Source organism: Arvicola amphibius, chromosome 9 (genome assembly GCF_903992535.2).
Source record: "Arvicola amphibius chromosome 9, mArvAmp1.2, whole genome shotgun sequence".
Taxonomy (NCBI): Eukaryota; Metazoa; Chordata; class Mammalia; order Rodentia; family Cricetidae; genus Arvicola; species Arvicola amphibius.
The window spans coordinates 76,416,126-76,429,063 of NC_052055.2; the positions used below are offsets into that span (position 1 = coordinate 76,416,126).

At 42.4% G+C, this 12,938-nt stretch overlaps 1 protein-coding gene across 1 annotated transcript; it reads left to right on the forward strand.

The window, feature by feature from the left end:
- Nucleotides 1–2,388: 2,388 nt before the first annotated feature.
- Nucleotides 2,389–2,916, forward strand: C9H6orf141 (chromosome 9 C6orf141 homolog). The gene has a single exon (XM_038341247.1). The coding sequence runs from the start codon at nucleotides 2,389–2,391 to the stop codon at nucleotides 2,914–2,916; it is 528 nt and encodes a 175-aa protein (XP_038197175.1).
- Nucleotides 2,917–12,938: the final 10,022 nt, after the last annotated feature.

A 12,938-nucleotide genomic window follows, 5' to 3' on the forward strand; every position in this document is an offset into this window, starting at 1 on the left:
TCTCCCCAATTTTCCTGAAAGAAGGAACAGGAAAAAAGTATTCTCCTTGCTGCTTCAAAGAACAAAAGAAGCCTAGGATTTTAACAATTTCATAAGAGCGTATAATGTATTCTCATTACTCTATTATCCATACCCTCTCTGAAATCCCTCCCATTCTTATCTCTTTCCTGTCCATACCAACCTTTTTCAGGTTCATGGCTTATTACTTTCTTTTAAAAATTTTCTTTTTGAAATGATAATATAAACACATCCTTTCTCTTTTTCCTCTCCTCCCCTCACCCCCCATACACTTCCATGCTTACTTTCCAATTTAAGGCCTCTTTCCCCATTTACTATTGCTGCATGCATATATGTATGTAAATGTATATTCCTAAATATAACCTGTGCTCTGTCTGTATAATGTTACTGTGTGTATGTTCTCAGATCTGACAGTTTTTGATCCATTTAGTTCAATCAGGGCCATCTGTGTGACCATTAGATGGGATTATTCACTGGAGCCCTACAGAGTCACCAGCATGTGTACAAATGAAGACAATGATTTTCTTCCTCTGTGAATTGCTCAGTAGCAAATGGTTTAGCAGTTAGGATTAGGGCCCCAAGAGCCCCTCCTCTACCCATGCCTAACTGTTAAAGGGCCCATTCTTGCACTGAGGTGGTGTAAGCATCTGCAGCTGCTGTGCATTTGTGGTATGTTTCCCATTATGCCCATGGACTACCCACCCGCATCAGAATTACTGAGGGCCTTGCTAACAGTCAGTGTTCAAATCCTGACATCAAACCCATGGAAAGTAAATCTGTGAGTGTAGGTCAGAGAGTTGATCTGCAGATGGTCCTCATCTACACAGCTGAGTTCACATCTCTGACTCCTGGGTGATTACGTCACTCTCCCTCCAGGGAAGCACCCTCTAGAGATAAGCAGTTTGGCTTCTTCCTCTAAATGTCCCATCACCCTGCTCCTGGCATTCAGCAATACTAGATACTTCCTGGTTAAGTTTATGAACTGGACAGAGCCTTATAATCTTATAAGGAGATACTTCAGAGACCAGTCAGGAACAACCATATAAACATAATAGAAGCCAGGCTGCATTGTATCAGTGTTTGATCAGGGTCAGAAAGTTTCAAAATCCCCAAAGAAACCAAAGAAATATTAGTTCCTTATTTCATTGTAAAAAAGATAACTGACTTTAAAGTGCTTCAAGCTATTTTCATCTGAAGCACTCAAGAATGATAAATGTGGAGAAGCAGTGGCCAGCCAGACCGCAACAAGTTCTAATCAGCCAGACTCCACCCTGATACTAAGACGTCTGTTTCACCACGTTGTTCAGCCTTTCTCGTGAGAGCAGAAATTCCCACAATTGTGGTCATTTTGATGAACCAGACAGGGAAACAGTGTTAACGAGTCAAACAAACCCCTGTTACCAGCGATGGACTAGAACTTTCACATAGGAGATTTTTCTCCTGTTGGCTAGAGTTCTCCATGAACTCAGCATAGACTAATGTGGCATACATTACTCTGAGTATCCACAAGATCACCCATATATGTAGACGTGGGAACAGATGCATGTATGTATTATCTGGGGGTGGGGTTAAAAAAGGAGAGGATAGGTGAATGGGAGGAGGTCTATAAAGGTACAAGAACATAAATTCAGAAACTCGTTTAAGTGATCTGTTCTTATTTGTTCTGTTTCTCTTCTAGAAGTGTTTGAAGTCAAAGGCATTAGGCCTCTCTGAGGTAAGTGACAGTAACAACCAAAACACAGACGGAGTTGACCACTGCCCCCACAGATCCTGGCATTCCAAAGGAAATGTACAAACTAACAGCGCTGTTCTCTAAGACTTCAGCTGCTTCAACATCACCCCATGACCTGGGGTCCACAGACTTGGAGGTACACTAGCCTAGGGGAGGATTGAAAGTGGACACAAATCCTTTCAGAATTTGATTAAACCACACGATTAAAAATCAAACGTACTTGTTCCTTCATGATGCTGTACATCATGGAAAGGAATAAGGAATAATGGTTTGAGAATTTGAGAAGGTGCCCCAAGTGCCTCTCATTTCAGTTTTGGAGAAAAGAGACACGGGTGTGAGGGCAGATGGAGACCTTACTAGGCAGTCGTGGAGTTGGAGCCAAACACAACAAAAAAAGAGTTGGCTCTAAGGCCAAAGCAAAGAAAAGGCGCCAAGACTGTGTTTGAATGGGTGGGGAGCCCTGAGGTTTAAGGGCTGAGAAAGGAGACCGAGATAGGAGGCTGGTATCCTCATCTAGCCTGGCCTCGGGCTGCTCCTATAGTCTGTGACTCGCTCAGGCCACACCCAGTGCCTACACCGCCCGCGGTTTTCTGAGCCGAGCTGGAGCTTTCCTTTGAGAACTGGAGAAACGAGGACGTATGAATGACCCGCTGGCCGGGATCGAGCCCGGGAGATCCCGGGGGCGGGCCGTGAGCTCTCTGCGCGGGGTCGGGGGTGGGCCGCCGGCTCCGGATCCCGCGCTGTCGAAGACCGACGGGGACCTCTCAGCGGCAGGTGGGGACGTGAGATCGCGGACGCGAGAGAATTTGGATTGCCAGCCCTGGGTCAGAGAGAAAGTGCTCTTTCTTCTGAACCCCGAGAGGTGGTTGGGAACACAAGCGGACCGTGTTTGCGCAGAGCTGGTGGATAGCGAGGGCTTCCGTCCGAGGATTGAAGACCACCGCAATTCGGAACCGGAACCGAAGCTTTCCCGCAGACGCATTGCCACAGTCCCCGGAGCCCAGCCTCGGAACCCAGCAGCCACCCCCAGGTCCGTGTTGGTGCGGGTCGTGGATTACCATGAGACGCAGGAGGTGCAGCGGACTGAGTGGACCAAGGGTCAGATGACTACGAGGACCAAGGAGCGCTCTGTAACGGCCGTCACCTTTCGCACCCAGAGTGATTGACATCGTTTGTGCCGCACTGGGGCGAGAGCAGAACCTGGGTGTACCCCGCGTTGCTACGGGAGAACAATTTGTCGCTAAAGATCCGAACCTGAGAAATCTTCCAGGGCTAGGGATGCGAGGAAACACACGAAGAACCATCTCTCAGCAGCTTTAGACTTCCTTTGTGGCGTCAGTGTCTGACATCTGACAGTCCTTTAAGAGAATAAAAGGTATTTTTACATTGGTGGAACGTGGGAGTTCGAAAGTGCAAAACCTTAGTCAATTCACTTGGCGTTTTTGGAAGCAACTCATATTGCTTGTCTGGGTCTCTTTCTTGTTAAGCACCCAAAAGCACAAGTGATGTTTGCGGTCTGCTCTCTAGGAAGTGTGTGGTGTGTGGGGCGGGTGCAGAGAGCAGAGAGATTTGCTTTGAAAGCCTTAAGAACAATGATATATATATATATATATATATATATATATATATATATATATATATATCTCAAAACGAATCAGGAAGTGAAGCAAAATGTTTCCAGGTACTCTATACACTGGTATGCAATTTCCTCTCGGGTCCTTCGTATTTCCATGTTAAGAAGAAAAGGAGCAAGGGAAAGAAAGACTGGAGTGGGAGAGTGGTTTTTTTCTGTGTGGAGGGGATCGGCCTAAGAACAGGCCTTTATCCCAGAGGGCGTCTAACCCAATTTACTGTTTAATAAGTGAAGTAGACATTCTGGATGCAATATGTCATAAACGGTTGTATGCTTTATTCTCTTTGGCTTGTTTGTTTTTTTTTAAATTAAATCTATTTATTTATTTATTTTACATCTCAACCAGTTTCCCCTCCCTCCTTAACTCCCATTCCCCACTCCACCCCCAATCTGCTCCTCTGCTCTTTCTGTTCAGAAAGAAACATGCCCTATTCTTACCCAGACACTCACACTTTTTAACTCCTAAGATCTGTAGTTCAAACTGAACTGACAAGAACTCTGCTGGCTTCAAGTTGTATTATCTTCAATTAGATATATGTGCCTGGGAGTGTTGGTAGGTGCCTGGAGGCCAGAGCTCCTTGTGGCTGGAGCTACAGGAACTTGGGAATTGGGGAGACAAGTGTTTGGTATCAAACTTGGTCCTCTGCAAGAGCAGTCTGCACTCTTGACCACTGAGCCCTCTCTCCAAACTCTACCCTGTGTTTAAAATGATCGAAGGCTAACACTTGGTTTTTTTTTTTAAAGTGGATTCCCTTTGTCATTAGACACCAGCATTACAAAAAATTTCATTATCTTATTTATGTGAGTGTTGTGCTTGTACGTCCACGTGTTCACCGCTAGTGGGTCTCCTGCTCTCGGAACTCAGCATTGGATCCCCTGGAATTGGAGTTAGGGATGGTTGTGAACCATGGTGCGGGTGCTGGGTATTGAACCTGGGTCCTTTGCAAGAACAGCAAGTACTTGTAACCAGGGAACCATCTCTCCAGTCCTACATCATTATTAACTCTTTAGTACTGGGACCTAGTTTGGAACTCTGAGGAGCAAAACAAAGCTCTTAGAGAGAGGTGAGGGCTCAACTGGCCCCTATGGAAGGGATATTTGGTAACAGACAGGTAACAAAGGAGAGGGGCTCTGCTTTTGGGGTCAAGCTGGAACAGCTGCTCTTACCTAGTCCTTTCATCAGTCATCAGGCCCAGCTTGATTTGCCTTCAAGCAATAATCCAATCCACCTTTTATCTTCTGCCTGGCCAGACAGCATCCTTCTTTAACAGAAGAGCTAAGTTTGCCCTAGAGGTCAATAGCCTGTGTAGCTCATGAGCAAGTGTTTTCATGTGCTTACTAAGTAGACAAGAAATGTGGTCATCTCCCTCCTAAATATTCGTGGATGACGTTTGCTGCGTCTTACTTCTAGAGATTCAAATATGCCCAAGCAGGAGAATTTGAATTCTAGGCCAGTTTGTGCTGCACATGGAGACCCTGTCTCAAAAGTGGATCCATCTGAGAGTACCATGGGTTTCTAACACAGATTTAGGAAAAGTATGAGAGTCGTTTTTATCCCTGCATCCTGCAAGACCAGCCTGCTGGAGATTCAACCACTAGCAGTTCTCAGGCCTGAAAGAGCTTCCCTGAGGAAGGACATTAGTGCTTGATCTCATCCACAGATCTATAGAGTAGTTGAAAATGTGATGTTGATCTCCCCATAACTTCTCCTTTTGCAGAAATTCTTCCTGATCTCTTTGTAAAGTTAATCATGACTGGCAAGTGGCCTCTCTGCCCTGATGAGATTGGTTCTACGTGATTGAGCATTGAATGAAGACAAGAAAAACAACCGTCTTTGCAATGACCCAAAAGAGTAGCATCCTTCAGCTATCAGAAGGCAGGCTCTAGAGTTTTGTGGCCCATACCAAACCTTTGTTAAGTAGTAACCTTGGGCAAGGTGCCTACTCTTTATGTCTTTACTTGTTATGTGGGGAGAGGAAATGCTGAGCTTTTGGGGTGGGATTTAGTTAAGATACTTAGAATACAGCCTGACATGTAATACACACTCAGCACTGACTCCTAGAATTCCTAGTGTGGTCATCATTCAACCCATCATTCAATCCCTAACTAGGATTCAGCTTTTTATTTAATCATGTAGTGTAGAAATCAAAAACAAAACAAACAACAACAAAACAAATAATGAAAATGCACTAGAGGTTTTTAGCTTTTTCCATCTTTAATGGATCCGCACACCCGTTTACCAAAGTCCTTAGCAACGATTTCTCCACCATGTGGGGGTCCTCAGCTAAGACTAGAGGAAGGACCACAGTCACTATGCTGAATGAATAGAGGGGCTGACAGCTTTCATTGCCTCCCTGGCAGATGAAGCTTAGACGGGGGTCTTATTACGTAGTCTTGTTTGGCCTGGGACTCTTTATGTAAATCAGACAGGCCTCACATCTGTCTGCCTTCCTAGTGTTGGGATTAAAGGCATGCGCCATCACGCCCCATATTGGAAAATAATTTTAAAACTACTTTTCTACCTGGCCCCTCCCGCCCAGTTAGCTTTCTGCAACATGTTTACAGGTTTTAAATAGATACCACGTTGAAAGCGAAAAGCAGTGGCTGAACTGTCTTGGTTTGCCTTACAGGTGAAGAGCAAGAACGCTTTCCATTTCACAGGAGTCTTTGGAAGAGCATCCGAACTTGTTCTCAGTACCCAGGAATGTCTCAGGATGACCAGGTCTCGGCATCGCTCAGGATGATTGGGTCATGGCTCTTTGACTTAACCTCTACCTCACAGAAAACTGAGTTTGTCTGACATTGTTTTTGTTGCATAAACTGCAACAAAGACTCCCAGAGGCCCATCTGAACACAATAGACTGCGACAAATGTCAGAGTAACATAACTGCCATGATCCGGCCAGTGTCTACCTCTGTTTTTTTTTTTTAATCAATATATATTTTTATTTTGAGACAGTGTCTAGCTGTGTATCCCAGGCCTACTTTGGACTTGATGTCTAGCCTGTGATGATTGAGCTGGAGATCTTCCTCAGCCTCCCTCAGCTGAGCCTCCCTCAGCCTCATAATGGGATGACAGTGTGTTCCAGATTCTTGGACTGCCACCTCTCTTTAATCTCCTTCTCCACACCTGTCATTACCCATGCTATTTGTTGTATTTGACTTGCTTGTTGTATTGAGGAGCCTTACCAGGACTTGATATTAAAACTCACTGTGATTCTTTTTTTTTTTGCTAAAGTTTTTAAATTTTAAATTTATTTTGTGCATGAGTGTTTGCCTGCATGTGTATATGTTTATCGTGTCTACCAGCTGCCCACAGAGAGCAAAAGCAGGTATTAGATAACCTAAAACTGGAGTATAGGTGGTTGTAAGCCTTCGTGCAGGTAATCGAAACCTAACCCAGAAAGAGTCCTTAACCGCTGAGACATTTGTTCAGGACTGAAAATGACCCTTAGAAGAAGAAAGAAAAAGTTTTATTTTCAAAATAGATTGTTGGTGCCCAATGTGGTAGCATAAGCCTTTAATTGCAGCAATCTGGAGGCCTACAGAAAAGACAAGAGAAGAAAAAAGAAAGGAGAAGGAAAATGAGAAAAAGTTTGCCCATCTAGAAAAAAAAATTAAGAAAGTGTTATGAAGTTTACAAAGATAGATTAAAAGACAACAAAAATTCCCCCATGATCCTACATCTCTTAATATTTAGTATCACATAAATATGGCTTTGTTTTAATTTTCTTTTCATGTGTATGCTTAGGTTGACACAAAATATACAGGTCTCACTTCAAAGGGAGTAAAAGGTAGTTCATTCTAAAACCAAACATGGGTGACCATGGCCAAGGAACCTAGTAATTCAGATTATGCCAACATCCACGTATCCACGTGCCTATGTGGTTTCATGACTTTTTTTTTTTTTTTTTTTTTTTTTTTTTTTTTTTTTTTTTTTTTTTTTTTTTTTTTTTTTTGGTTTTTCGAGATAGGGTTTCCCTGTAGTTTCTAGAGCCTGTCCTGGAACTAGCTCTTGTAGACCAGGCTGGCCTCGAACTCAGAGATCCGCCTGCCTCTGCCTCCCGAGTGCTGGGATTAAAGGCATGTGCCACACTACCGCCCGGCTTCATGACATTTTTATAGTATCAGACCAATGGAATAGTTCATAAATCCGCAGACTTTTCAAATACACTGGTAGAAACTTCGGGCAAGTGGGTCCAGCAAAGTGAGAAATTTCTGTTGTAGCTCTCAGATGCAATCTGATGTCATTATTAAAGCCTTTGGGCTGGTCTACATACCGCAAAGATGCTAGATCACGCATAGAGGTGGGCTTACATAACCCAGGCTACACTGGGTCTTGGTCTGCAACATTCAGGCTCTCTATAACCATTCAAGCTACAATCAGTTAATTAATTAGTTAATCAGCATTGTAGAATGTTAGATTCAAAGCGTGGCTCTTGTGTACTAGCTTCAGTTAGTGCATACTTATGCATTTATTTTATTGTAAGGATAAATTATAAAAAGTAATCCTGGTGTAACCCCTTTGTATTTTCTGAGTAATGCTTTTATGTAGGTCTCCTTCTTAGTTAGCTGGGTAGTGTGAGAAGAAATGAAGCTTTTTTTCCACGGAGTCCCTTTTTGTCATACCATTTATCACAGCAGCAGAAAGGAGCAGGCTGCTGTCACTGGGGATCTGGTCCAAGGGGCTCCCCAAAAAGAAAAGAACAGAGTCTCTTCCCCCTCCACTCTCACTGCACTGCTGCTGAGTCAGAGCAAGCATGCTTGTCTGCAAAGATCCCTGGGTGATTCACATTCAAGGTTCACAAGTGTTGTCCTATCCCTGAGGTTAATGTCAGCATAGTCAGTTACTACAATTAAAAACATTATTTAGAAAAAATTATAATTTATTGTTAACAGTGCCAGGGCAATAACAATTTGTTGGACTATGGAACTAGACTTTATAAAAGGGTATACAATGTAGTTTATCAGGGATTGGTAACCTGGAAAAAAAAAATGTGTCTTCTTAAACAGCTGTATTTTTCTATAATTGTCCCTAGTGAAGTATTGATTGATCATTGGATCTCTTAACTGAGAACGAGTTTTTCATTTTCAAAGAAAATTTCATTTTCAAAAATGAAATGGTTTATTGCCAGACGCCCCTTAGGGGAGGAAGGGCAGGAAGTCATTAAGGACGGCTCGGTTTCAGACCTCTGCAGCTGAGTCACAGCTTGTCAGTCATTCATGGCGAGTTATTACGGAGTAAGGCAAAGGTGGGGCTTGAATTTCAATCAGTTGATTCAGGCAGGAAAACAGGGTTGGGACTCTGGAACACCCTGAAATCTCTCTAACCACCCAGCACTTCGCTCTTTAGAAAGGGTGGCTCTTTATGGATTTATTTCTCCAAATAATCTCATAAATGGTGATAAGGAAAGGAAAAATCCAGATTACTTGGGGCAGCAAAAGGAGGTGTGTTCAGGGTACAGGCACTGTGCCAACCGTTCCCGGTAGAATAAGAACAGTTATACTCAGAACAAGGAAGTGAATTTAAAAATCGTAACTTGACTTGGGCTTAAAAGAGAGTAACAGAGAGCTGGAGAGAGGGTTGCTCAGTAGCTGAGATCTGAGATTGGTCCCCTGTATCCACGGTGGGCATCTCACAGGCACGTGGAGCTCCAGATGCAGGGGCTCTGATACCTCTGCCCTCGCAGGCACTAGCACACATGAGACATACAGTCACACACATGCACGTAAATGAAACTTAAAGTCTTAACAGAACAGAGCTTGTAATAATGTTAAGGTAAGCGGACTAGCCTCTCTCAGGCTAGGTGGAAGCAATAGCACTCAGGCAGTGGGAAAATTTCACATTTTCTCTTAGCTTGACTAAGGGCCCATGAGCCATTTCTTTGCAATGGAGTCATTGAGGAAGAGAGGATCCCGAATTATCTTTGCCTGTGTGGTGTGGGAAAACAGAAGACTACCTCCCCAAATTCTTAGTTAACAGACACAAATGGCCTAATCACATTGAACAGCTGTCTCCAAAATCCTTCAGTACATTCTCACCAGTTTAGAAACTCTCCTACCATCTGTCTCAGAGAAACTCAGTTTGTTCTCTCTTCCCTACCATAAAAATCACCAATGAAGTCTTCTCTTTCAATCTGTCTGGGCAAATTTTCCTTAACAGTGAAGAGGAAACAGAGAAAGGGGAAGGCTTGAGGTATACTACTGGCATCAAGAATGGGGGGGGGGCGAATGTCTAGAAGCACAATTTCTCATAGGATGGGTTTAGATCAGGGAGGGACTGAGTGACAAGGTGGGCACATCAGAAAGCTGGCAGTTATTGAGGAACCCTGCCATTACGGACAGATGGAAGCCGAGGCTGAGTGGCATTCTTTCAGCACTGCCGTAATTCTCTAAGATTAAATTTAATGAAAGCTACTTAGTGCCGGCCATAATAATGAACACCCAAATCAGCTATCATTATCATAATAACAATCAGTCATGGTGGTCATGTTTACGTCTCTCTTCATTCTAATCAACTGCATTTTTTTAAAAATTATTTATTTAATTATCTATCTATCTTTTTTATTATTTTGTATATTTATCTCGGGGGGTAGTAATGTGTACTTAAAAACAGGTGCCCTTGAACAACTCTGGAACCCCTTGAGTTGGAGTTATAGGCAGTTGTAAGCCATCCAACAAAGACTATGGGAACTGCGTTCAGGTCCACAACAAGAGTAGTCTCTGTCCTTAAGCACTGAGCAATCCTGCCAGCACCTATGCTGTACTTTCTAAGGACAAAAAGCAAAATACTTGAAGCAGTTTCTGCAGCGATTCTTTTCTATCTGCTTTCAAATATCTCCATATAAGATCTAGCCACTGTCACATGAATCCAACCTTGGGCTGGGGCCCTGAACATGATCCTTAGTACATCTGCCAATTCTAGCAAATAAATAACTATAGATTCAGCCTTTTACTAATTTTGAACTTTATATGTGTTGGAGATTGAACCTAAGACCTTGTATATATAAAACATGTTGCCTGCTATGAAGTTACATATCAGCCCTATTTGGTTATGAAGAAGTGTGAGGATTCTGGGAGTTAGAAAGATTTTTGTCACAGAATAATAACAAGGCTGCAAAATAATTAAGGCTAGGCTGGACTTAATGCTGACAAAGATCCTAGAAGTTATAAGGATTCAAGTGTCACAATCTCTTCATCCCAATGTGTAGGAAAATTACAAAGGCATAAATGAAATATTCTTATAATAAAATTCTGCTTGGGGATTATGTTGCAGGAGAAGAAAGGATTCAGCAGCCTGTATTCATGGTTGGGCCAAGGTTTAAACAATGGGGATGAAAGATTGTCCTGAGATGTCAACAGAGGGGTTCAAGACAACGTCTAAAAGTTTATTTGGTTTTTATTATCACCATATGTTTAGTGATAAACACTTCTGTTGTTAAAAATTTATTGATCTGATTTTTATATTTTAAATTTAAATAAACTTTATAGTTAAAAAACTTGGTAATGAATAAGTAAATAAAAACATCACACATCAAAATTAACCAGACCCAGAGTCTACACCACTCACTGTGTATGATGGCTTGAAAGGGTAAAATTCAACGTGAAGCTCTGCAGCTTCTGTCCCCAATGCCTAGGCTAGCTGTACTGTCCCCAATGCCTAGGCTAGCTGTACTTTCCCCAATGGCTAGGCTAGCTGGACTTTCCCCAATGCCTAGGCTAGCTGTAATTGCTCTTGGAATTTTAACCATACAGATGTAAAGTTTAAAGTAGCATGTTTTAATGTCCCTTTCCCACCTTTATGCAGAAGCTCATTTTAAAGATTAGAATTTATTTCCCTCCGCACACACAAACAAACCAAACCCAAAACTCCTCACCTCATGCGTTTAGTAGAGGACACTGTACTACAGGTTCGACTTTTCAGGTCCATTTCAAGAATACCGTTTCTTCATCGTCAACTAGTTCTATACTTCCAGAGTAGATTCAGCAGGAGTGACACTCAGTGACGCAGCTTTTCTTCTAATATGGTTTCAACTTTCAACGTTGACAAAAAGAAATTAGACGGTGGAACATGGAGCAGGAGATTGCTAGTGGGTAAGGCATTTGCTGCCGAGACTGACAACCAGAGTTCAGTCCCATGTTGAAAAAAGACATACACACGTGCACATAAATAAATACAATGTAATAATATTTAAAACAGTTTTAAATGACTGACATAGACAATAGCATAGCAATTATGGTGACTAAGGAAGAAATTAAGTTATATTGATTGCGATATGTAATTTATGTGTAAGACTTAGAGAAACAATAAATTGTAAAGTTTTCACTATAGAAGTGTAATTTTATCGGACAAACAGCTTCATCAAGAAATTCTTTATTTTACGATTGTTATTATTAAAGAATGAATCAAGGAAAAATACATTGGTGGAAATCAGTTTTCTCAATAATATTTTCTGCAAACATCTTTAACTTTACTAAAGTTAATTATTAGTTACTTTACAATTCCATAAAATGACGCTTTTTATTTTCCTCTCTGAGCACAGCAAAGATAGTTCTTTGTTTAACTTTATGCATATCACTAAACGCTATTCTCCCACCACCACTCCCCCCCCCCCCCCGCTTCTGGTGGCAGACGTGTGCTTCACCAGTGTGTAGTCATGATGTCAGAACAATAGCTGACAACCTTGTTACTTGGTTAAAACTTGGGTCTCCTGATCTCTGATGCAAGGCATTTTCACTGCTCCCCAGGTAAGAGAAACACACCCACCAGCTAGTTTTGATTATGGATTCAGAACTGACTAAAATACTAGTGAACCCCAGTAATAAACTAAGGGCAAGCAAGAAAGTGCACTTGTGTGTTTGTGTGTGTGTGTGTATTTGTGTGTGTGTGTGTGTGTGTGTGTGTGTGTTCAAGCATCAGAGTAAGTTCCATTTCTTTGTTTCCATTAGCTCTCAGGCAAGTCAGGGCACCTGAGGTCCTCCCATCAAAAGGCCTTGAGGATAATGATGTCCTGAGGATGCCTAGATGGCCTAGCTTTCTCTGGCCTTACTGACCTGTAGAAAATTTTCTTCCCAATGTACAGGGAACAAAACTTTGAGGCTTGAGAAATGTTCCCCATAATCCTTTCCCTTTGAAATCCAAGTCTTTTGAAAAGATCTTTTGTCAGTTTCACAGATGTGGACTGTATGTCTTAATGACCTAAGAGCTTTCCTTGAGATGAATTCTTAAGGAAGCTAGGACATTCGAACTCCTAGTCTCTGTGGGAAGTAGCAGCTTTTCAAATGAGGCTCAAAGGCCGGAGCCTTAGTTCAGTGGAAGAATGTTTGCTTACCATGCAAAGCGTGGTTTTTATGGGTTTTCTCAATAGCGGTGGATAAAAAGAAAACGTCAAATGGGCACTGAGTAGCAACTGTAGAATGTCAGCCATAGAAGTATTTGAAAACGCAGGAGTAATTTAGTGAGCCGGACACAGCCCATAGGCCAGACTCCTTCCCAGCCTCCAGTACTTTTCCACGGCACACCCTACTGTTGAAAGCCTTTCTGCTCTGCTCTTCT